This window comes from Scardinius erythrophthalmus (genome assembly GCF_964197995.2).
Source record: "Scardinius erythrophthalmus genome assembly, chromosome: 25".
Classification (NCBI taxonomy): domain Eukaryota; kingdom Metazoa; phylum Chordata; class Actinopteri; order Cypriniformes; family Leuciscidae; genus Scardinius; species Scardinius erythrophthalmus.
Window position 1 is genome coordinate 20,037,371 of NC_138245.1, and position 26,990 is coordinate 20,064,360.

General features: G+C 36.4%; 2 protein-coding genes across 5 annotated transcripts; one reads left to right on the forward strand and one right to left on the reverse strand.

Annotated features, from left to right (window-relative positions):
* Positions 1 to 1,984: 1,984 nt before the first annotated feature.
* csf1a (colony stimulating factor 1a (macrophage)) lies at positions 1,985 to 26,905 on the forward strand. Of its 4 annotated transcripts, none has more exons than XM_081357481.1 (7): positions 1,985 to 2,561; positions 8,347 to 8,460; positions 8,754 to 8,816; positions 11,714 to 11,884; positions 13,274 to 13,463; positions 14,237 to 15,067; positions 16,510 to 17,342. In XM_081357481.1, exons 1-7 carry the CDS (start codon positions 2,529 to 2,531, stop codon positions 16,740 to 16,742), a joined length of 1,635 nt encoding a protein of 544 aa, XP_081213607.1. In that variant the 5' UTR covers positions 1,985 to 2,528; the 3' UTR covers positions 16,743 to 17,342. The 4 variants fall into 4 exon arrangements, with proteins under 4 accessions (XP_081213607.1, XP_081213609.1, XP_081213608.1 ...); XM_081357483.1 differs by lacking the exon at positions 16,510 to 17,342 and adding an exon at positions 26,772 to 26,905 and having other exon boundaries at positions 2,339 to 2,561; XM_081357482.1 differs by having other exon boundaries at positions 2,339 to 2,561; positions 14,237 to 15,075; positions 16,510 to 16,690.
* LOC308685826 (uncharacterized protein) lies at positions 22,650 to 25,662 on the reverse strand. The gene is made up of 6 exons (XM_081357860.1): positions 25,498 to 25,662; positions 24,868 to 24,904; positions 24,520 to 24,623; positions 24,281 to 24,379; positions 24,158 to 24,204; positions 22,650 to 24,010 (listed from the first exon to the last, which is right to left on the reverse strand). The coding sequence occupies exons 1-6, from the start codon at positions 25,559 to 25,561 to the stop codon at positions 23,723 to 23,725; spliced, it is 639 nt and encodes a 212-aa protein (XP_081213986.1). The 5' UTR covers positions 25,562 to 25,662; the 3' UTR covers positions 22,650 to 23,722.
* Positions 26,906 to 26,990: the final 85 nt, after the last annotated feature.

The following is a 26,990-nucleotide window of genomic DNA, read 5'->3' on the forward strand; positions in this document are numbered from 1 at the left end:
CTCAGAATCTTGCGCTATGCACCTTTAAGGCAACATTTAAATCCACACGTTAATTATGTGCATAGTTTTAGGCTTTTTTGTTATGCCAAATTATGTTTTATCATAAAGAAGATCACATGAAGAGTAATCTCAAAATGTCAGAACTATAGGGAAACCGACATGTTAACATCTGTGACGTTACTTTACAAGCATTAAAAAGTTTGATTAAATTGCCAATGGTTGTCTACAAAAATGTAAGGTTTTGTCAGAATTATGTCACTTTCTATTATCTGAGTCACTAAATTTTAAAAGCATGTGTTTAAAATTGTCTACTTGGAGTTACTACTTGCATAGGTGAGACAAGCAGGCTCACCTTAAGTAAATATATTTTTTTTAGCTGATCCATTTGTAAGGGTATATCCCCATTCAGTGCCCCAAAGGAAGAACAGAGCAGTGATCTGCTGACAGCACATGTACTTTGGGCCTGTAATGGATTCGCTCTCTGCTTCTTGAAAGAGATGACACATGTGTGACCCATGTGCATATGATTACTGGGGTGTGAAGATATTCATATGGGAGAGATGCATAAAGTATTTTATTGTCACACAGAATATGACTGTGGAAACTGGTCTATCTATCTATCTATCTATCTATCTATCTATCTATCTATCTATCTATCTATCTATCTATCTATCTATCTATCTATCTATCTATCTATCTATCTATCTCTAGATTTTTTTTCATGTTTCTTTATTAAATAATTTAAAATTTGTGGTTATAATGATTAATGACTAATATATATTTTTTTTCATGTCCCAGATCTCAATGACTCTCAGTAGATCAAAATTAAATAGAAAACATAAATATGTGAACTGCTCCAATCTTAATTTTTCATATAAATGTGAATGGGGACAGATGTTGTCAAGCTTAAAAAAACTGAAAAAAAAGAAGGTATTATTCCCATCCAACATAGCTCTTTAAAGTGTTCATTTGTGCTTTTGCATATCCCTCTGTCAGCGACATATCTTCTCTTCTCTGTTTTTTCTTTTCGCAGATATATCACAATAGGAAAGAAAGGGCTATCGTAACTTCTGTTTCTTGCCGAGACACACCGTTTTATAGTTTCAATGTGTTTACACTCCAGAGATTTGTGTAATTTGTCTTTGGGTTCTGAGAGGTTGGGGAGTACTTATCCCCTCTTTATTGCTATATTAATTGTTATAATTGTTATAATACAGTATATTGTATTATATAACATTGCAATAAATCCCTGTTGTGTTTTAGCAGCATCTCATTTTGTTTATATCACCACACACTTTCCCATCCTTTATGCATTTGTGTGTGCTTCAGTTCAGACTGAATGTCTGAACAGAACAATGTGTCATTGATCACCTAATTGATATATAATTGCCACGAATCCGCTTATTTCATGACCAATGACACAAATTTCTTGCAGAGACAGAATTGATGTTTAGAACCAATTTAATTAAATAAGTAAAAGTAAAGTCTTGGCTATTTGAGGGATTTTGGTCTGAAGAAAATATCTCTAGATAACAAGTCAAAGGTTATCCTTCCTGCACAGCTTAATAGCTAATTGCATACTGTATATTAATTGTGCATGATCAGGATTTAGGCAAACCTTTTCTTTTTGGACGATAATTCAATGTGTTGTGTAATGATAATTAATTTTATTTTTTCTAACTCAAATATCTGGGACAAATATGTGTTCCAGTTCTAACAGACATGCACAGCTGGGGAGAATGTTGTTTAAAATTTGTAAAAACAGTATCTATAAGGTGTATGGCGAACATCTCCCATCACCTACAGAGAAAGTGAAGACAAGTGAGTAACACAAGATAAAAAGCATAGCTCTTTAAAGTGTTCATTTGTGCTTTTGCATATCCTTCTGTCAGGGACATATCTTCTCTTCTCTGTTGTTTACCACCATTTTTTCTTTCACTAGGATATACGTCACAATAGGAAAGAAAAGGCTATCGTAACTTCCGTTTCTTGCCGAGATCAAGATTAAAGACCAGCGGGTTTCTCTCTATGGAAACTTATATTTAAACATCATCAAATCTTATAGAATGAGCAGATGATTCACCATCCCGGTAGGATTTTCAACTCATCCACAAATGTAACTTTTCAGTGGTAAAAAACACGTGCATGTCATAAATTGGTCTGAGGTGAGCTAAAACTTCCTTCATCAATAGAATGGAAGGAAGTTGAAATGGTCTGAATGAAGAGAAAGTGAGAAAGTGGGCTTTTCTTAAGCCCAGCAGTGGGAGAAGAGGAGGAGGAGGTCTTTACTAAAGCTCACTTAATTTGTCTACCATAGTCTTCAGGCAGAAACATTCACCCTCTCAAGGTGGCACGTCTCAACTGTTTCACACGAAGATCTGTTTCAAGACAGCCTGGATGCTTGAATCGTGCAGAGATCTTCAGAGGGCAAGACACTATCTTCATTAGGATCAAACGCAAAACAAAAATACTAATCCAATGAATCTACTTGTGAACTTTATTGCTTTCTACTTGCTCAGTCCAGCCAGATGAACACACACATAACAGCCCACAAAGCCAAGGTAAGACTTCTGGTCTCCTCTGACATATGCTTGTTGTAGTAGTTAATGTTCATGCCATTTGATTATTGAAGCTCAATTGATGTTTTTGTGCAAACCAGCTTTCAATTTCTGCCTCTGCATGATTAATGTATTTCATTTGAAAGATACGATCTCTGAGGAGCCTTGATCTTCCTCTTGTGAAACTTTAGAACATTGTTTTCCTTTCTTGTTGAACCTTTTCCCATAGACTTTTTCTATTCCTTGATTTAATGGCCATCAAGCTATTTCAATGTAAGAATGCCAAACCATTAAACATCTGGGGGCAAATTTCTTTGGCCGTGGAGCATGCAGAAGAAAACTGTGGTCTGTGAAATTTCATTGCTTCTGTTGGCTGTCCGTTTAGGCAACTGCTGAGTAAAAAAAAACATGCCAGTTCTTCTGGCTCTATGATTGTTGATTTTTGAGTTGCTTTGTTGTTTTTATTTGATCACGAATACAGCCATTTAAGATCGAGTAGTAGAAACCTGCACGTTATGGGGTCTTAGGGCTTCTTAAGCCTGTTATCACTGCATGCTTTATTGGCTAAATACCCCAGGACTTCACAGACACATGGCAGGAAGCAAGGGGGGGTTGTTTAATAAGATTAAACATGGCAGGAAGCAAGGGGGGGTTGTTTAATAAGATTAAGGTTTTCTTTTTTTTAAACTTTATTTTTCTTTATTTATTTTTTTTTACAAGAAAAAAGAAAAAGAAAAAAAAACACAGACAGACCAAGGGGCAGCAGGCATAATCATCATAGGTTAACAGAAATGCTCAGCATCATGTAAAAACAACAACAACAAAAAAAAAAACGAGATGACATATTTGCATTCAGATAAAATATCCAGTTTTTCCAATATGCTTCACATTTCCTCCTGGCATGTCTCAAAGAGAAAGTCAAATGTTCCATAACATACATTTCCCAAACTATTTTTATCCATTCAGCAATTGTCGGGGACTCTCTACTTTGCCATTTCCTAGTTATTGCTTTCTTGCTACCTGCTAAAAGTATTTGTAACAAATATCTATCTGTCTATCTCAGCCCTGTTGGTAGATTTCCTAAATATAACACTAAAATTAAACTCAAGCTCTGAGCCGATTATTGACCTTATTTCCGTCACCACCTCTACCCAATACAAAGAAATAATAGGACACTCCCAAAAGTTATGAAAATGACCAGCAGACATTACCACACATTCTCCAACACTGACCATGCTCAGGATTGTTGCTCAGTGATTTCTTTATATTGGGGTTTATAAAGAATCTTAAAGTGTTTTTCCAGGTAAATTCCCTCCACAGACCTGAGCTAGAGGTGGTAGATTGTGTCTTGCATATATTCAACTATTCATCTTATCGTTATGTTAGCTTCTTTCTCCCACCACATTTTTACATACACTGTTGAAAGTCCCCTGTCCAGCTGTAAACATGAACATAACCTGGAAATCAGTTTTCTGTTAGTATTACCCTTATATGCATCGACGAATATTCTAATCAGGTCCGTTCCCCTCTCTCCAGTAGTTTTAATGTTTATCGAAGTGGTGCCTCAGTTGAAGGAGAAATCTTCCTTCCCTAAATTGTATGTATCTATGAGTTTTTTTAAAGGTATCCAAACCATCAGTGGAGGATATTATACAGTACGAAGTGATACCTGAATTCATCCAGTGTTTGAATCTACTGTCCAAACGAGCTGGTGCGAATTCTGTATCATATTTCACCCAACGTAATATTCGTACATTTCTTTCAAATTCCTTATTTTTAAGTAGTTTGTGCCAGATGTTAAAAGGGACTGCCATCCAATTAGTTAATTTGTTCAGATGTTTCTTCAGGAGAGTTTTTTCGCCCAGTATAGATTGGAGAGGTATGCTTATTTGATTTTGCTCTAGTACCTTCCATTTTGCATCACACTCAGGGTCACACAAACATACCAGAGAACGTAACTGTGCTGCTCTATAATAGGCTTCCAAGCACGGTAGAGCCATACCACCTTTGTCCTTGGGGAGTTGTAATGTTTGAAATCTAATTCTTGGTTTTTGTTTTCCCCAAATAAAAGATGAGATAATTCTATTCCATTCACTGAATTGTTTGGGAGGTACTTCAACAGGCAATGATTGAAAAAGAAAAAGCAGCCTGGGTAGTATATTCATCTTTATAGCATCTATTCGGTTGTACCTGTACATGTTCATTGGTAATAATGACCAACGGTTTAAATCTGCTTTAATATCAGCTGTTATAGGAATGTAATTGTGGTCATGAATGGCAGAGATCTCAGAGGTATATACCCCTAAATATTTAATTGTATTACATTTCCATTTAAATTGACAGATTTTGTAAATGTTTTCTTGTGGTTCGTAGTTGAAAGTAAGCATTTGAGTTTTATGCAGATTTAATTTATAGCCGGAATATGAACCAAATTCTTTAAGAAGAGATAATAATTTGGGCAGGCTTGCATTAGGACTGGTAAGTGTCACGAGTATGTCGTCCGCATATGCACATATCTTATATTGTGTGTCTAGATTAAGGTTTTCTAATGATAGACTTAATGTTATATTTACTGTATAAGGATATTTATTAAATATGAACACCCTGAATGTTATGTTTATTCATTTTCAGTACCCTGACTGATATATTTCTTAGTATATTTAATTTTATATATTTATTTTCAGCACCCAAAATGATGTTTTTTAGCATATTTATTAATTTTTAACACCCTGAATGATATATATTTGATATATATTTATTAGTATGCTGATACAGCATACTGAACAAAAAAAAAAAATATATATATATACAGTACCAGTCAAAAGTTTGGAAACATTACTATTTTTAATGTTTTTGAAAGAAGTCGCTTATGCTCATCAAGCCTGCAGTTAAAAAAACAAACAAACAAACAAAAAAAAAAAAAACAGTAATATTATGAAATATTATTACAATTTAAAATAATGGTTCTCTTTTTAATATATTTTAAAATGTAATTTATTTTTGTGATGCAAAGCTGAATTTTCATCAGCAAGTACTCCAGTCTTTGGTGTCTTATGATCCTTCAGAAATCATTCTAATATGATGATTTGATACTCAGTTATTATCAATGATGGAAACAGTTGTGCTTTTTAATATATTTTTTTGGAATACTTTTTTTGGGATTCATTGATGAGTAAAACGTTAACAGCATTTATTCATAAAAACAGCATTTATTCATAAAAACAGCATTTATTCAAAATAAAAACATTTCTAACAATATAAATCGTTACCATCACCTTTTAGCAATTTAACGCATCCTTGTTGAATTAAAGTACTAATTTCTTAAAAAAAAAAAAGTTATTGTTCCCAAACTTTTGAACGGTAGTGTATATTGTTACAAAAGATTTCTATTCTAAATAAATACAGTTCTTTTTAACTTTTTATTCATCAAATAATCCTGAAAAAAGTATCTCAGGTTATAAAAAAAATATTAAGCAGCACAACTGTTTCCAACATTGATCATAAATCAGCATATTAGAATGATTTCTGAAGGATCATAAGACACCAAAGACTGGAGTACTTGCTGATGAAAATTCAGTTTTGCATCACAAAAATAAATTACATTTTAAAGTATATTAAAAAAGAGAACCATTATTTTAAATTATAATAATATTTCATAATATTACTGTTTTTTTTGTTTTGTTTTTGTTTTTTAACTGCAGGCTTGATGAGCATAAGAGACTTCTTTCAAAAACATTAAAAATAGTAACGTTTCCAAACTTTTGACTGGTACTGATATATATATATATATATATATATATATATATATATATATATATATATATATATATATATATATATATATATATATATATAATAGGAATATTCCTTCAGGGTCTTGAGAATAATAATAATAATAATAATCATATATATATATGTGTGTGTGTGTGTGTGTGTGTGTGTGTGTGTGTGTGTGTGTGTGTGTGTGTGTGTGTGTATGTGTGTAGGTGTGTAGTGTGTGTGTGTGTGTGTGTGTGTGTGTGTGTGTGTGTGTGTAGGTGTAGGTGTAGGTGTAGGTGTAGGTGTGTGTGTGTGTGTGTGTGTGTGTGTGTGTGTGTGTGTGTGTGTGTGTGTGTGTGTGTGTGTGTGTGTGTGTGTGTGTGTGTGTGTGTGTGTGTGTGTGTGTGTGTGTGTGTGTGTGTGTGTGTGTGTGTGTGTGTGTCAAGACCCTGAAGGATATATTCCTATAATTGTATTTTTTTTTTTTTATCAGTATATTTATCAGGGGCTTTTAACACAAAAAGGACACATTATATTTATTATAGATTATTTATTCATTAGTTCGATCAAGTTCAATCAAAAGCATGAAATGGTGAAAGACTGCCTGAGTTGCTTAAATTTCCTTGTTGATTTTTGCATTTCATTGCCTAATTCAGCAACTATAATTACATTTAATGTGAAACAGAATATGCAGTTACTTCCCATAAATGTGCCTTGTTAGACACTTTCTGTCTAAGGCAGTGCTGCATGACGAAGCTTGTAAGATTTTGTCAAGATGTTGCTAACATGCTGTCTGGCTTTTATCCTACTCTAAGAGGTTGAAACACATCTGCCACACATAACTATGAGTCCATTCAGCTCTCCTGTGGAGATAGGCTTGGATGAAGATGAGCAAAGACATAGTAATCTGTTGTTTCCTGCTTTACTATTATACTGATCTGGCCAACATTTTAAACACTTTCCCTTACACCGTTTTATAGTTTCATTGTGTTTGCCCTCTAGAGATTTGTGGAATTTGTCTTTGGGTTCTGAGAGGTTGAGAAGTACTTATCCCCTCTTTATAGATTAATGTTTATGTAATTGTTATAATACAGTATATTGTATTATATAACATTATGTGATAAATCCCTGTTGTGTTGTATAAGTGGCTAAGATCTATGAATAGGAATTATAAACATAAGGTTTTCAGGTTAAACCCAGGTTGGCGTGACATAAGAATTGGGGAGTTACTGAGGTTACATTCCTTTTCCATCAACATTCCCCCTTTCAAGCATTTCAACACCAGGTTGCTCCAGTGGAATTCTCACTCTTGATAAAATCATATTAAATATCTTTGGATGTGTTCGTTGGATGTGTTCGAAGTTGCATATTGAAAAATTGCATGTTGAAGTTGTCAAGCTGAAAAAAAAAAATTGAGATCAAACTGTTTATGTATATATTTTCTTAATAAGATATATTGCACCAAGTGCAATGTGTATTTATTCAACAACATTATGACCAGTCACATTGGCTGTTTTATTGATTATGTGATGTTTTAAATTATTTTAATTATAATTTGTGCCGTATACCATTTTTACCTTCTCCATCACTACACTGAAAAATAAATAGTTTTTTACTTCAAAATTCTAAAAACATTGTGTCCAAAGTAGATCACTATTTTCCAGAGACAGAATTAGATCAATTAACCTCAAAACTTCATGTTTTCACTAAATCTCACAAATGTTGATATTCAGATGAAATGGCAAGATTGAAAATTGCTAAGCCATTCATCAAACGTGCTGAGATGAGATTGTGTTTAATCTATGGTCAGGAGAAAAAACATAGCAAGCGTAAAACATAGAACACTCACAGATAATATTTATTTTATTTTTCAACTAAATATTTTTTAACAATATACCTCCAGCACTTTGGTTGTCTTTACATTTACCATAAAATAAATATAAAATAAAATAAAAAGATATTCTACTGTATCTATGAATTAATGATTCTGCAAATAAAACTAAAATTTTTTTTTTATTTGTGATTACAGGTAAGGCATCAGTGCTTCTTCCTTATCCTGTGCTTTCATTTGGTCTGTGCTGGTGTGCCAGGTCCATGTAAGCACTCTGTCACACGGGACCATCTCCTGAATATAAAACGTCTGGTAAGATGAGCTTTTACTGGCAAGTAAATCTCCCTGTGCACTGACCAAAATGTACTAATTACATGGACAATTATTTATTATACTTTATTATAGTTCATTTGTAATCAAATCCCACAGGAATCCACAGCTGCCTGTAATGATCACTCATGCATAAATGATTTGGATCGTTTGAGTGCTGGTGGAAGTTAATGGCATGCAGTCTTTGTGATAGTATAGCAGGTCCCTAAATAGTCTTAATAATCTAAATGCCATTTAATGAGAAAAAGTTTCTCACTGAATGTTTTCTTTTGCAGATTAAGAACCAACTGCAAAATGGTTGTTCTCTAACCTATGCCTTCACTGAGCGCCAGAACCTGGTATGCACATTTCCACTCCTTTCATATAATGGCATATATGGATTAACCAGCCTATGGGTATTTCAACAGATATGAACAGTATATGAAAGAGCCTGATTTTTGAAAGAGCCTGACATTCTGGTATAATAGATCTTCATACCATGCCACAAAATCAGACTGATCTGAAACAGATGTTCTATAAGATCACAGAGAGGCAGCAAAACCATGTGACGCAAACCTCAGTTCAATGAAATAAGCTGTTTAGGCAGTTTAACAGTAACACTAACTATAGTTCAACAGCTATAATTCATGTATCATTGTTGGTTATTTGCTATAGGTTATATACAGATGCATTAAATGGGTATGGTTACATTTTTCATGACGCAGCCAATGTAGTTGCGCTGGAACTCTCTGAATTATTGGAACATGACTGCACAGTTCACACAAGCAGCTTAATTCATCCTTAGGGAAATGATACTGAAGGTCACTATTGTGGTCTTGTCTCTTAGTAGCTTATGATTTCTACAACATCCTCTTGAGCTAAATAAATAAACGGCTTTGAGGGCCTGTTTAAAAGATGGCCTGTCTAAATCTACAGTACCCAAGAGTCAACTCATGGATCATGTACTGTCTCTCCTTGCTGATCACTTTTCTAAAACGTCTCTTTCTCTGAGTCATTTTACTTTACTATATATTTCAATTATGTGATGGTGCTTAAGTGAGTGTCATTTTTGGAGTTTTGATTTTGCTATGACAAATTTTTATATCCTTCCAAGTGCTTAGGGAAGTTCGCGAGTGTTTGTTTAAAGGATAAGTAGGCACATTGTTTTATAATCACTTTTTGTGATACTGGTTGGAACTCTCTTCTCATCGTTACATAATTGTAATCAATAATAGAATTGGTCTAAATATTAAAACATGTACATAAATCTACTGTGGAAGTCTCATGAACAAAAAGTTTTCGTCTAATCATTGCATTCGGATTTATTCCTTGTGTTTCCTAGCATGTGCATTACATCATTGGCATTACATATAACATCCAGTGGCACATGCCACCAGATACTGATGTACAAGAGGAAGCGTTTATTGAAGGAGACCACTTGTCTGTGGAGGTGCTAGGCCGGGGCTTGCTGGGGCCCCACCAGAAATGTGCTTAGCACCCCCGAAAGGGGCAGAGGCTTCATCCTGCTCTTTAGGAAGCTGTCTGAGCTCCCTACATTTGTAAATCAATTTAGCCCCTCCTTCATTATCTGTTCTGGCCAATAGGTGGAACCATCCATGGACAAAATAAATACATAAGCTGTGTCCCAATTTAGGGGCTGCATTCTCTGAAGGCCGTATCCTTCGAAGTGCGCGGCCGACGCGGCCTTCAAAGGACGCACCGAGACTCGTTTAAAGGGGAAAGTATGGCCGATTGCGTCATCGTGGCGCGACGAAGGCTGTCCCAATTCGAAAGTCCTTCAAAATTCAGCCTGCGAATGCGTCCTTCATCAGAAGGATCCTTCGCAGCCTTGCCTACCCCAGAATTCATTGCGCGCCGGAGACGAAATTGCCAGATTACACTTTTAAATGTAAGTATTGGGTTTCAATTTAATCGAGCAATCTAATGTATATAATGATAAAAATGGGCCTATGTATAACTTATATAAAGTTGTATATATAAAGCCCAGTACAAATGTTACTGCCACTCATCGCAACGGCTGTCACAGTAGGCGTGTGTTAGAGACTTGGAGCGTCAAGTCTTACGGGGGTGGAAATCAACCCGTGTAAAAAAATTGTACCCGCGGCAAAACTTAAAAGTAGCCCAATTCCGCGGGAAAACCTCGGAGTTGGCAACACTAATGGTAGGCCAACACTGATTAGAAGTACCCTTCGAGGATTGCCTTCGTCGCGCCGCTGTGACGCAATGGGACTGTAAGTCGACAAGTTTCAATAAATCGTTATTGATTCAAAGGGATAATAATGCAATAATAAAGATGTTCAACAAAATTGATAACTGTGCACACTTTACAATGTGACCTAAGGTAAGGTAAAATGGAAAATTAAATAAGTACAAAGCAATAAATGCATTTTTTTTCTCCTTAGCACCCCCCTTTGAAATGTGAAGTTAAAAAAAATCTGTCAAGAAAAAAATCCTGGAGCTGCCACTGGAAGAACAAAAATAGTGAAATAGTCACAACATTCTTTTGGAAATTTACAAGGCCATCAGTCATGTTAAGAGTTTGAAAGATCACAGCTTGAAGACTGCTCTGGACACAGATGTGTTTTGGGATCCGTGCTATTCAGCAGGAATTGTGCATATATGGCCTGATATCCTTTATATTTGAATAATGCATCTTGAATGACCGACTGAGAGTGGTAATAACAGTTAACAATTCAAAGATTTCAGGCTCCCAAACAAGGAAACCCAGCAATAATTTTGCTGAAAATTGTGTGCTTGACTAAGTCACTTATCCCAAGGAGAATTTCCCTGTAAATTTCTATGTATAAAGTTCCACTCCACTTAAAGACTAGATGAGAAGTTTTTGCAGAAAATGCCATTGACAAAACAGGTAAATGAAATGAATTAAGGTGATTGATATTTTTATTCTGTTCAGTAACAATGTTTCCTCTCATTTACCATTCTGTAGAGATCTGAGATGCCCCATCAGCATTCAAATGGAGCACAAGCTTTACGAAAGAGCACGTTTAATATGAAGCATGACATTTGCAAGCACTGTCATTTGGAAAGCTTGTGTGCTGTATTATAATAGGAATAAAAACTCACAAAATGCAGTCTTATAGAAATGTGGTGTATGATAACATTAAAAATAGCCTTGTGTGTTTTGTGACTCAGGTCTGAATACAAAAGGGTGTACAAAATTAGTGTGTGTGATATCAAATGTTCATTGTGGTTGTCATATGTTTGTGTGTTTCAGAGTGTTGTGTGTTATGTTAAAGCAGCATTTCCTCACATACTGGAGCTACTCAACAGCCAATTCAGATATGCTAAGGACTCCGACAATTATCGTTATACTAATTCACTGAAGAACTTGATCTACAACATTTACTCCCAGAGATGCATCCCTCCAATCAATGAGGAGATGGAGGTAACAAAATATATTTTTAGTCTCTAGGAGAGCTGTGGTGCAATTATTTGTAAGTTATAATATTGAAAAATATTTTTGCCGTTTCATACTTTACTATGTTTAACAGTCTAAATGTCTACAAATTAAACACTAGTAAACAAATGAAAAGAGCAAAATGAGTAGGTCTAATCATTTTGTGGAGCTGCAAATGATAGTGATATAGAATATATATTTTCAATGACAAAAATCACAAAACAGTTGAGGTAAAACAGTGCAAGAATTAAGCAAAAGGAAACAATAGGCATTGTTTTGTATGTACATAAATTGAATTCAGACATCCCAAGTCTCCCGAAAATTCCGGGAGTCTCCCTCATATTGATAGCGGCTCCCTGATGCCCGCAAATCAGTTAAAATCTCCCGGAAGTAAGAGCACGCAAGCGTAGCGCGCGCACGGCAGAGAGAGGGAGCGAGATACCTTGCGTGTGTGTGCTAGTGTGCGTGTGTGTCTCGGGATTTTATCTCTACTCTCGAACCGAATTAATCAGAACCCCACCAACAACACCCCCCCCCCCCCCCCCTTCTTGACTCCCGGAAATGACTTTGTGCAGGTTGGGATGTCTGTGAATTGTATAAAGTTTCAAGGGTAAAAAGTCAAGTAATCAAGAGTCTTGGACAGTAGCTAGTGGTTTGGCAACAGCGGTCTTTATTAAAATAGTTTTTCTTGTAGTAGGGTTGGACTGTACATACTAAAATGTTGTTGTTTTTTTTGTTTTTTTTGTTTTTTTTCCCCAACGCCAATTCGGGTCTGCACAGCTTGAGTTTTATTGAAAAAAAAGAGAGAAAAGGTCAAAAGACTGGCTGAAGCGACCTACTCTGGGTAGGTTACGATAATGCGAGTTTGCTTATTACCCGGCACACGAGGGCTTGCCGACATCTGCACTGCCAAAACCTAGTAACAAGGTTCAGCTGTTGTAGCGTTTTCCCTGGGGGACCCATAGTGTCAGTCATCGACACTACGTCGAAGTGACCTGAATGACCTGAACTACAAACCTGAATGAGTGATGCACGCCATCTCCCTTTTATACCCATATGTATGGGGGAGTGGCATGCAAATTCCACTCGCCAATTCTCATTGACCTTTTCGTTTGGGGCTCCCAAGTCCAACCCCTAGTGTCAGTCATCTGCTCCACGTCTTTTTAAAAACCAGCTACAAAAAAAACAAACAATACAATTGATTTAACCTTAAAAGGCAGTAGATGTTATTGAATGGGTTGCTTGAAGTAAAATTGCATTGTACATTAAAATAACTTAACAATGACCCGTGGAGACTACTACCTACACCCAATCACTAGGGGTTCAATACATGGTAGAGCCCAATACCTAAAATGTTTTCTGTTTTACACATTACAGGATAGCCCAACGAAGTTCATAAGAATGCACATGACTTTGCCGAGGGCAGCTTTGGAGAAAGCTGAGGAAGTGATTCACATGTATATGGGTCTAATGACTCAGAGCGACAAACCTGTGGACTGGAACTGTGAAGAGGAGTTCACAGAGGATTACCCAGAATCTTCCACTGAACCTCTCAGCCAAACAGCAGGTATCATAACTGCGAAGTCCAGTAAAATCATCCAGCACGCCCATGGGCGCAAATGCATTTGCTATTTAAACAACATTGCGCAGGACGTGAAAATTATATCTGAGTTGGGCGCAAACTAGCAAAAAACACTTGCGTCGCGCCTGGTGCTGCATTGCACCGGGTGTGTGATAGGACCCTTAATAATGCCAGCAGTGAATAACCCATTTAATACTGAGTAACTTATATTTTAGACACAATATTGCCAGTTACTTTGTCTACTTTTGCACTGCCAACATAATTAGTTCTGAAAGCCGAAGAAGAATCGTTGTGTGCCTCCGAGCAACACACAGTAGTGGTGTTTCATTCCTGAATTAATCTGTTTAGAACTTTTTAAAGGTTCATTTTAGTAAATTATTCAAGACTGATTCATAAACTGTCATTTGTTTAATTTTATAATTTAATCTGTGTTTTTGAATTAATCTTTTGAATCAAAATGGCCCACTCATAAAGATTGTTGACACCCACTGGTAACGTAACCTGTAGAAAGAGTCACAAATCCTTATCTGTTATACACACAGATTGATAGTTTGTCTGGAAAACGCAAACACAGACAGCAATGTAAAAAAAACACACACACAAAGGAATTCTTTCAAAAAAGGGAAAGAAGCCAAAATAGAGCATAACAGACTCTCGAAATTAATTTAATTAGCAAAATATTAGCAAAAAGCCAGCAAATCTCACTTTTAGTTGCTTTTATCATAATTCAAATGACATTTGCATTACATTTCCTCTAGGTACCTCCGCATGCCCCTGCATTTGTCCAACAGTGAGCAGTGGATCATCTAAGACATCTACATTCACAAGCCATTGGAATATTTACTTAAAATCTACTCAATCCCCACAAAGATCAACTTTTCCACCTGTGGTAACCTTGCAGGGTGTTAATGAGAAAGCTAAACAAGTCAAGTCTGCTGTCCCAGTAACCCAACACCAAACACTAGCTCCAGGGACACCTACCACATGGAGATCAATGCAAGGAGATTTATCCAACTTCCTCTTTAGTAGCACTCCAGATTTACATGAAGAAACTTCAAATTCAGAGATGGAGAATATGCCATCATCTGATCTGTTCCCTTCACTTACAAAGTATAAGGATGTATTTCCAAGCAGAACTGACCCAACTGTTCAGTCGACCGTGTCTGGCCCCTATCAAAAAAGCACAAGAGATAACGCACAGGACGGTGTGGAGAGGAGCACGCCGCTTTTACTTGCAAAGAGGTCTTTAGATTCCAAAAGCCAGGAAGGATCATCCAGTTCCTATGTGAAATTATCCCAGAACTGGATTACTGCAACATCTGAGCCAACATATAAATATATGAAGAGCACAGAGAAAAAAGGCCAATCTTTCCAGATGCTTAAAATAAGTAAAGACATTGTACCAGTCACAACCACAGTTCTGTCTTCTTTGAAAGCAGCTGCACATTCATCAGAAGCCCTGAGCATCCTTGTTGAACAACCAGGTCATCTAAACAGCCCTCCTGAAAATGTCCAAACTCCCACCCAAAGTCCGGTGAGGGTGCCAAGGAATTTCATGGGAACCATCCATGAAACAAAGCTCAGCAAGGGTGAGGAAGTAAGATAGAGTGTAAATATATTTATTACTTTTTATATATACTATTATAGTTGTTATTAAGATTTCAATTTTTGCCTTTGTCATTTTTATCTATATGACAAAGGCACATAACAAAATTACTATTTAAAATTAAACTGAAAATATTAAAATATTATAATCCATATATAATCCTTATAAACGTGATATACACACTAAAAATACTAATTGGAAATGAATATGTGTATTGTTGTAGATTTTTCCCCTACGCACCTGACTTAGGTTGATCCGAGTGTCCTTGATACCTGAAAATATTATACTCAGTTGAGTTGCCTCTGAACGCGCGTGTTGACGCCTAAGCATAGCTATTCTTACCGCATAAATAAAATGCCCAAGAATTAGAGTTACCTGACCGCAATCTAACCCTGCCTAAGAGTCTGACAAAGAGTCGAACAATGTCTCAACCCCTATCGAACACTATCACTTGGGAATAAGGTCTCTAGTGTTCTTAACCCGCTCCACAATATCACTTGGTAGTAAGGTCTCTAGTGTTTCACTAAATAACTTGTTAACACTAACTAACTTGCTGCGCAGCAATATTAAACAGACAGACTTCAGCAGATGTCCTCTAAATGCTTTAATCACGGCCGGGGGAGTTCTCGAGCAGTTTCTCAGAGAACCTCCCCCAAGAAGAAGCTTTAATCATGGCCAGAGGATCTCAAACTAATTTCAAAGAGAATCCCACTAGCAAACAGGACTACAACAGTTTTTATAGAATATGAGCATGGACTCTTCTGTTATTAGGTAGAAGCAAAATTATCACGAATCATCAAAAAAAAAAAAAGAGTTCAGGTGATTACTCAATATTGTCATGAGACAATGCAGACAGTATATTTTTGATATTGTCATCGTCAGCACTTCAGAATTTTCCATAACACAACAGGCAAAGAACCAAATGTTTTAGTACGTTTTGTTTCAAAGTGTTAGAATGTTAGGTCTAAAAGGGGAAGTAAAGTTTAGATGTTAGAAACATGGTTAGTTTAAAAGATAGTTTACTATCTATTACTGACTATTAAAAATCCATCACAGTATATATATATATATATATATATATATATATATATATATATATATATATATATATATATATATATATATATATATACATACCTGTAGTATATTTATATATATATATCCACTTAGTAATTAAAAAAAATCTAACATTTCTAATTTTCATTTAAAGTTTTTCATCTAATATTTGGATTTAATTTTATATCAACTTCATTTCAATTAACAAAAAAAAAAAAGTTTTAGTTTTAAGTAACATTAACCCTGATAGTAGACGTCAACACATCAGGCAGATGAGACGCATCAGGCAGAAGAACGCTTTCAAGGTTGCTTGAGTCATGTGTTTCCAATTCTGTGATGATTCACCAAAGATACCATTGCTTTTAACAGACAGCAGATCCCAGGAGGACAGGCAGGGAATGATGGACCAGACTCATCCAGACAGAGAAACACAGAGGAACTCTACCACAGAACAATCCAGCATTTTAAACATCTCTTTTGGCACCCTGCTCATAATTACACTAGGGTGCGGTGGACTTCTGCTCATAATTCTCTTATTTTATAGACAGCAAAAAGTAAGTGACCAACAATGCACTTTGGCCCTGCTGAAAAGACCTACTTAGACCGGCATCCTGGTCAGTGCTGGAGTGGTGTTGGTCTAGCCTAAGAAGCCTGCTGAGACCAGTAGCCAAAACATATGCTGGTGATTATCTCTGGTGATCTTTTCAGCAGGGTGTCCCAAATTCTCAGTCAAACAGAAAAATCAACATTCTTTAAAGTTTCCAACATGAAGGAAAGACACATAAAAAGAACCAAGAAACCCAGAGGTAGAGTTAAATATTTGTTCAATACAAACTTTAAATTGATAGACAAAATATCAGCAGGTTGCTTTTTCTCATTCAGTATTGATATTATAATACATTTTAAAGGGCATGTTAAGTGCTCAAAAGGTGTCTACAACCAGGATATAGAACTAAAGGAAGAAAATGAATGATCTGGCAAATTCTAAGCCACATTCAAGTGCTATCTTTATGTCAGAAGCAAATAATTAATCTAACGATTTGCTTGGTAAAAGGAATGATAAAAGGAATCTAACAACAATATATTTTGTGCAGTACCAAAGAACAAATGAGACGTCAGTGCTTTGTAGAACGTGGAACAGTTAACATTAACAGTGTGTTTGTCCTTAAAACTACTCATTTACAATAAAGCAATCCCATGTTAGCTGGTTAGTTTGATTCATATTTTTGTCCATGTCTCTGTCTTGTCATAGATGTGCATTACTGCATTGTTTTCGAGTCACATGCTGATTCTCTCCTCTAACATGACTTTAATAAAATAATAATAGATGTCAGGGCAAAAGTATGTGCAAAGAATTACTTGACCCGAAAATGCATCCCCATGTGGACTAATTGCGTGGAAAAGAGCAACTGGAATAAGTTCTCCTCTTGTGTTCCACAGACGAAAGCAAGTCATACAGGTTTTGAATGACATGAGAGCGAGTAATTGATGACAGAGCTCTACTTTTGGGTGAGCTGTCCCTTTAAAAAAAACACTTTTAGGCATCAAGACTGAAATTTCAAAAGATGTGTCATGCTGGGAAAGGAAATGGTGAATAACTGACACATTGGAAACTCAGAAAGCAAAGGCCAGGAGACTCTTTGTGTCTTCAGAAGGATTCTTTATTGAGAATAAAGAACACTGCAGACATCAAGCCCGACTAGGGCTTCACTAGAGTTAGAACTACAATCTGTACATTAGTTTTATATATATATTTAGGGGGTAGTGCTTAGAGGTGGATACAAAGCACTTAGGTGACGACCTTAAACAAAGGAAGTAAACAAAGAGTTTCACCAGTCCTTATCCAATCAGTATAACTATACAATTCAGACAACTTCATAATCATAGAGATAAAGCATTTATCATGATCAACGGCCACCATTTTATTCACATATAAGTGTTCATCAATTCACATATCAGTTCTCGTGAACTGAATCTCAAGCATGTTCGCTTGACATGCGGGAACCAATGAGGTTCATTCTCGTGTTACGCAGCATGTTTGAGCTTCCTCAAGAAAGGTTTGTTCTCTCAAGTCAAACAAGTACGGTTTAGCTTCTGTTTATGTTCTCTGATCAATGTTTATATGTGAATAAAAGCCTTAACTCAATCTCTTCATTATAAAGTGATCGAGTCTTTTCAGAAAATTTGGACTAAACTGCTCAATTCGTATTGATGAGTTTTGCGATCTCTTTATCTCTTTTTGAAGCATCATCTTCATTTGTGTTCTGAACATTTCTGGGTTTGGAACATGAGGATAATGTAAATGATGATAATAATCCCGAATACAATGTACTTCACCTTAGTTTTTATGTGGTGTAATGTCAAGACAGGATAAGCAGATCTTAAATCTCTTTGATGAGCTGCGCGCTGCCACTGACCTCGCTCTCTGGGCGACAAAAGTGACCGCATGCTCCCTAGATCAGGTGATGTCCACAGCTGTGGTCCAGGAGAGACACCTGTGGCTCAACCTGGCTGATATGAGGGAGGCCGAGCGAACCCGTTTCCTCGACACCCCCATATGCCAGACTGGCCTCTTCGGCGGAGCGGTCGAGGACTTCGCCCAACAGTTCTCGACCGCCCAGAAGCAGACTGAGGCCATCAAACATATTCTGCCCCGACGGCCCGCTGCTGCCCCCATCCAGCCATCGGCACAGAATCCTCAGTCTGCTCGCTGCTGAGGGCAATCCTTGGTTTTCCCAACCCCGCTGCTTGTTTCATGACGAGCAGCACCCCAATGTGGTTAAAGAAAGAACTGACATACCCATCTTTGAGCACACAGAGTTCTCAGATGACAGTGCGCGCCGCTCACGAGCCTCGCCACTCTCATCCCCCTCTGTCGCCAGACCCCTGCCAGAGCACGCCCCCGTGAAACGCTGGTCCTTCCCTGGCCTCCTCTGGCAGGACGCGGCTACTGACTGTTCCCCCCAACGCATTCTCATCCTTGGGCGTCATATACTGACGCTTTTGACATTTCGTCGACATCGAACGCACATGGCACCCTTTAGCGTCAATATGACACGCACAGAGCTTTGTTCGGTTATGGGTAGGTTTAGGTCTGGTGTAGGGTTAGGGTTAGACCACTAGGAGGCGTCTTCTGGCCCATTTCTATCTGCATCTCATATTGACGCTAAAGGGTGCCATGTGCGTTCGATGTCGACGAAATGTCAAAAGCGTCAATATATGACGCCCTAGGATGAGAACGGGCTGGTTCCCCTACACCGGGTCGCTATTTCCACTGTAAGACTCTCTGAGCATGTGTCTTTCCTTTGGCAAGCCACCTTGCCACCCCTGGGGTTGAAATGTTCCACCTGCGGCTGGACACCCCAGTGATTCTCTATATGCAGCCCCCTCCCGGGTCATATGTGTATTCTGTAATTCTGACTTTTTTTTCTGTAATTCAGTTCTGACTTTATAAGCAATTGCGACTTTATTTCACACAATTCTGAATTTATAACACACAATTGCGACTTTATTTCACACACTTCTGAATTTATAACACACAATTGCGACTTTATATCACACAATTCTGACTATATATCTTGCAGTTCTGACTTTATAAGCAATTGCGACTTTATTTCACACAATTCTGTATTTATAACACACAATTGCGACTTTATTTCACACAATTCTGAATTTATAACACACAATTGCGACTTTATTTCACACAATTCTGACTATATATCTTGCAGTTCTGACTTTATAAGCAATTGCGACTTTATTTCACACAATTCTGAATTTATAACACACAATTGCGACTTTATATCACACAATTCTGACTATATATCTTGCAGTTCTGACTTAATAAGCAATTGCGACTTTATTTCACGCAGTTCTGACTTTATATCTTGCAATTCTGACTTTATAAGAAGCAATTGCGACTTTATTTCACACAATTCTGAATTTATATCTTGCAATTCTGACTTTATAACGCACAATTGCGACTTTATATCACGCAATTCTGACTTTATATCTCGCAATTCTGACTTTATAACACGCAATTGCGACTTTATTTCACGCAATTTTGACTTTATATCTCGCAATTCTGACTTTATAACACGCAATTGCGACTTTATTTCACGCAATTCTGACTTTATATCTCGCAATTCTGACTTTATAACACGCAATTGCGACTTTATTTCACGCAATTTTGACTTTATATCTCGCAATTCTGACTTTATAACACGCAATTGCGACTTTATTTCACGCAATTTTGACTTTATATCTCGCAATTCTGAAAAATAAAGTCAGAATTGCGAGATGTAAACTCGCAATTGTGAGATAAAAAGTCGCAATTATCTTTTAAAATGTTTTATTCTGTGGCTTAAAAAAAGCTTCATACCTCCTGGCCTCTTCCTCCCATCCATCCTCCCTGACGCGTTACGGTAGGGCCGGCCCAGCTATCGGTAGGCGCCGACGGTGCCGCGGTAGCCTACCTGAGAAAACATTTCGGAAAAGACGGACTATGGACCCAACCAACTCTATAGGAGGGGAGGGGAGAACTCCCTCACATGGTACAACCCATGCAGAGGCTGCGCGCTGCGGTGTCAGAATGCGAAACGTGTGTAGCCTATGTAACTAACGTGACATTGAAATGTGAAAAAAATAAATAAAAAATCCTCAAACCGGCCCAAAAGTGAAGCGGCCCACCGGGAATTCTCCCGATTCTCCCGATTACCCACTCCGGGCCTGCCATTGGCTCATTTTCTAATATCGAAAGTGAGATAGGCTTTCTAAGCGAAACCCCATTCGTCGTCAGTGACGTAACGTCTCCGTTCCCTACTCAGGGAATGAGGGTTACATACGTAACCGAGACGTTCCTTTTAAATTCACATTGTTACTAACAAAACTAGGATTGTTTGGAAGCTATAATTCACACACAAAAAGTACTAATTCAAGACAGTGTTTGAAACCAATAATTTATGTAGCTGGACATTTGAGGCAAAACCCTAGAGATGTCCTGGTCTCCCTACATATGCAGACATAAAAGAACAGATAAATGATTGAAAATACTTTTTCACTAGAAAGAAAGAAAGAAAGAAAGAAAGAAAGAAAGAAAGAAAGAAAGAAAGAAAGAAAGAAAGAAAGAAAGAAAGAAAGAAAGAAAGAAAGAAAGAAAGAAAGAAAGAAAGAAAGAAAAGAAATTCTAATCCATTCCTCGAGCCCTAAATATTTTAAATGCAATTCTTGTGGTTTTAAAAGTGAAATCTGTCACAAAAAGTATGAAATAGTGTAGCAATGAAGCTAGAGAAGTTTACTGATGTGAGATTTTGGTGGTCAAACTTTCATTACACACAAGAAATTAAAATCATTCCAGCAAGTTTTATTGAATTCACTAATGAAGCCATTGTAACTGTGGACACACTGAAGCCATTAGAGCTATTAAGATATTTTAATGAAAGCTTTTAACATTTGGTATACCTCACCGGTCGATTATTTATACTGAATGTTTTACCACTTAATTCGAGACATTGGCTTATTAGCAATGCATCGATGACCATAGAGTTAACTTCTTTGTGCAAAGCTGTTGTTTTGTTCAAAATGTCAGAACTGGATTTAGCCATTTGCATGGTTTATATTGAGAATAAAACAGAGCCACAATGAAGAAAACAAAATTGGAGGAAAAAAGGTTTGGGGACAAAGCAACTTAAGGCTGTTTTTTTTTTTTTGTCTACAACACAGATCTTGCATGTGCTGGGGAGATTTGTAGAAAGAGAGCGCTGTTATTTAACCAAACCACCAAACTTCACACGCCAAACCTCTGTGGATGTGCCAAAATGATTGGAATCCTCCTTGCATTGAGTAATGTTTCGCAACAGTCAATCCCTTTTTACTGTTTGTGGGAAAACACTTTTTGTTATTAAAGTTTTTAGTATGTGACAATGTCAGTTTTGTATAAAGAAAAAAGGTTTGGTTTTGAAATAATTTATTAAAAACAATCTATCTTATCTTGGACTACCAACATGATGATGTGCCTGCAGCTGAGTACGAATGAAGTGGACAGAACATTCAGTATTAGTCGGATGTGAGCAATGCAATGGCATTTCTTTGTTGCATTGCTACTAAAGATAAAACCCCCTTCAATATGAACTGTATTTATTTCAATCCCTAACCAGAACCACATGCAAGCGGTGTGTTTATAAATGTCTGTAGCAACGCTTCTATGACACAAAGTTTGTAACATACTGTAACAATATTCACAAAGACATGCACTTTAAGTTCATTGAACTACAACTGTTGCTGCTGAATTTGAAGCAGTTTCACAAGGCTCACTTTGAAAAGAGTGCTACAATGCTAAACTAATTTAGTAATAAATTAAATTCGAATGTGAACTCAAAATAGAAGCGTTTCTAGGAACCTGGATGTCTCCTCCAATTACTTAATTATTTAAACATCTGTGTCTTATCAGAATAGGGTGACTTTTAAAGTCCTTTTGGGTTCCTTTGAGGGTTTGTGTTTATCAGATGTGTGTCAGTATGTGTGGTTAGGGTTGTTTATTTAGGCTATCGCATACAAATGTTTTGGCCTTAAAATGAGAAGAATGATACTGAAAGTGTGCTCTTGACATTGGCTCATGCACAGATGGACTATCAAAATAACATCACAGCTTTATACAATGTTCACATTCAAATAGGCTTTCATAGTAACACATGCAGAGCCATTGATACCACGAAGTGGTGGGACAGTGTCAGTGCAAGCTGATGCAATCCACCACCATAACATTGACATTTTGATGTGCGGCATATCAAATATTAAACCTGTAAATATCAAATATTAAAAATTGCATCAAATGTGTGGTGGTATTGGGAAATATACTTAAGTTATACTTAAAAGTTGTCCTTATAACAATGTTCCGAGATGCGCTCCTGGTGAATCGTAAGATTTTTACGGTCTCCCACAGGCCCTAAATGAAAAATGATGCCTTCTGGTGAAAAAGCAAGTGTCAACAGTGAAGAAAGGGGCATGTTTGTTATCAGGTTACAGCATTTGATGCCTCCACATTTACAGTAAATGAGTTATTTATTACTGTTAGACTTTCACAGATGCATGTCTGGTTCCTTCCTGTCAGGATGTGGTGTTTTTTGATCTGAAAAATTCACTAAAAAGTGCGGCTGAAAATTCACTGGGAAAAAATGCTTATGCTTAGGTAACCATGTTTAAAATTGTATGTTTTCGTTCTGAAAATATGAACATTTGTAACTTTTTACGCACACCTTTTTACAGAATGTTAAAAAGGACTATTAAACTGTAACATGAAAATTCCGTCATCATTTACTCACCCTCATGCTGTTCCAAATCAATTTCTTCTGTGAAATACAAAAGAGGATTGTTTAGGCTAGTTCTTTGTCAATAAAATGAAAGCAGTGTTACTTTGGACCCCATTGACTTTTTATTGTATGGGCAAAAACTACTGAAACATTATTGTCATACAGATTTGGAACGACATGAGGGTGAGTAAATTATAATAATTCTCATTTGTGGGTGGGTGAGTGATTCGTTTAAGCTTTTTTTTTTTTTTTTTTACAAAAGCTAATCACATCTTTTACTAAGGCCTATCTATCTTAGTAAAGACAACCTTGGAGTAATTCACAGCAGACTCCTCGCTTGTATCGCTGCTAACACTTTTAGTACCGTCATCACAGGTCGCTTGGCCTTTTCTGTTGATCTTCTTCCGTTGGGACTCTTTAACATTCACATAGTCTATATCCATTATTTTATCATGAAAGTTCACTGGTCCAGGTGAAGCACTCTCTGAAACATTTATGTAGTCAGAAGTCTTAGCACGGTCTTGAAGGCTTGCATACCGTTGAGAGTTACAGGAAAGATCTGCCAGCTGACACCCAAACGAAAACAAAATCCCATATTAAACAAAAATGTGACTAAAGAATTGCAACACCCTTAAAATGGCACGTGATGCATCTGGAATTCATAATGGATGGTATTCAGGTGCTTGAAGGAGAATGGTTTTCAGATGACTTACCGAGCCTTCAGGGGTCTCAGAACTAGTAGAGGATGAATTATCTCCACCTAATTGACAAGGCCAAAGTTTAGCGTGAAAGCCTCAGTGGACGAACAGTAAGACGAATTGTAAAACATGTTTTACCTTCGCATGAAGGAGAGGAAACACTTAATGCATTATTCTGACGCAAAGCGGTTGATTCTTCCGTGTCGCTAGCTAAGTGGATAGTGTCACTTCTAAAGCCTGAGATAAAACAAAAATCACACACATACTAGGCTCAATAAAGCTACATCTTTTGAATTAAAAAAAGACTTAATTATTGTTATTTACTATGATATTAAGGAATAAATAAGCAATTTCACGTAGTACTGTAATGCACTCACCACTTTGCATCTTGATGACTAGTTTAAAGAGAAGAATCAGGAGAATGAAAACCAAGAAAACGAGGAAGCCGATGATTCCGTACATTAACAGGCATGGAACTTCACTAAAACAATGCATAAATAAATGTTGATAACTGGAATCATCACAAGATTAAGTTTTGTATATAATATATATAATAAAATTATACAAAAACTGTTTCAAATCATTTAGCCGTCCGGCATCAACGTGTCACTTCTCACAGAAGTCTAAATACAAATAGCTACTGTACAACTCAAAGGCTAAAAGTAAAAAATAATGTGTTACATTGTAAGTCTACAAAAAAACATTTGATATGTTTGCAGAATTACCTAACTTTGTCTCCTGTGCATGAAATGTTGGCTGAAGCTGCGGGAATCAATACATTTAATTTGCATTAAAACAAACTGATACAGGTGATCAACTAGACAATGTGTGCTGATTTTGTATTATTTTATATTCAGTTTCAGATATGTTACAAAGTTATAAATTGCATATCATAGATTCATTTCAACATCATTTACATCAATATATTGCATTTTTGTTGACTCGAAACCATTCTCTGCCACATAAGAAATATTTTGTATCTTTTTTTTCCATTCCAGATTATATATTTGTACACGTTTGTGCTTGCCTCTTCATCTTTTACACACACACACAAAGTTTTACTTTATCACAACTTTCAGATCTTAACTGTTTAAATAACAACTGTATTATAGTGATATGGTATATAATTAAAAGAGTTTTTATTCATTTAATAATCATTTTGTATTTTGCACGCTGCACATTTTCTTTAAGACTTTTACAGTCGTTATCTTACTTTATTGTTATTATTATTATTATATAATTTTATATTAAGCTAGATGCCCTACATTTCTGGTTTTAAACAATCATCCTATTGAGCATTATTAGAAAATATATCTGAAAAAAATAAAAAATAAAGTTTGTGCCACGTGTCTTACCTGCCACCACATTGAAGAAAAACATGAGTGTAAAAATGAATACAGGGTTTATGATCCACATCATGACTTCAGACACTCGCACTAATTATTTAGTTTTTCAAATTGTTTCTGATAATGGTCTTTAATATTTGTATCAAAGTGCTGATCAAGTTCCCTCTCAAAAGCACAACCACGGAAACGCTCAGTGATTAACATCTATAGAGTCAGTGGAAAGTTGTGGTTGAGCGTCACCAGTTTTAAATAAGGTTAAACACTGAAGATACAGCACCAAAATATCTTGCTCATTGAAAGAGATGCTTTGAATGTTAAAATGTGTATTTGAAAATACAAATAAATAAATACAAATTTACAGATTATTTCTAATTTTATTATTATTGATCCTAGGTCACATACAGTAGAAAGATAGAAATTTAAGTCCAGTCTTTAAGGATGATCAAACTTTGTGGCATTTTGATGATCAGAAACAAAATGAACAGATATCATAGTGTATAGTGCGCAGTTCACTTTGGTTGTAAGTGCAACAGTTTACCATAAATACGGAAATAATCAGAGAACCTGACCTGATGAGGTTTTAGAATCGGTTTAAGTTACAAGATATAAATAAATGTATACAGTAATCTTTTTAACAACTTCCAGATTTTGCTTGATGTGGCAACATGAAGTATTATCACAGATTATTTGTAAAAAAAACAAAACAAAAAAACATGTTAGGTTTTTGATCATCAGAGTGTGCATACACACACAAAAATGAAATCCCTTTCAGGGGTGTAACCTAATATATTGAACCTAGTTCATGATTCAGTCATTTAAAATAACATTTTTACCATTTATTTTAAATGTCACCAAATAAAATCCCTTTATTCAGGTTGTTTGATTATGTTTTAATTACTAGTAAAATGAGGCCTCAAAGTTATCAATACACCTCTTTATAGTGAAGATTATGAACTATCTCACTAATCCCAGAAAGCAACATAGTGTTGGTCCAGATCTAGCCGGCGTCTGGGCCGTGTGGAATCCACATGTACCAGATGTGGGCCCGGATCTATGTTGCTGTATGGGATGTTCTGTCCCCAAATCAATCCAATAGTACATCAATCACATTATTAAAGGATCACAAAGAATACATGAAAGAACAATATACAACTCTACTGGACCTCACTTTACATGTATCTTCTGTCTAAATCCTGCAAGCATGTTCTGTTCTCTCTTCCCATAGCGGAGACCGAATGAATTGAGGTTGTAGTATGCAACATTCTGCCTTCTTTTTGTGTAAGGCTTTTCTGGAGACAACCACCATGTGCTCCGCTGAGGACCTGCACCCATGGAGAAGGGCATTAAGAGCTTGGGAGAAGGAGATCCAGCTGTGGGACGAGGATCAGTTCTCCTGAGAACCCGGAGTGATGCTTCTTCAGGAGTTTCATCTAGAGATGGGTGTTTCATTCAGACAAGTCAGACTATGCTTTACAGTATTTACATGTCCAATACAGGCTTTT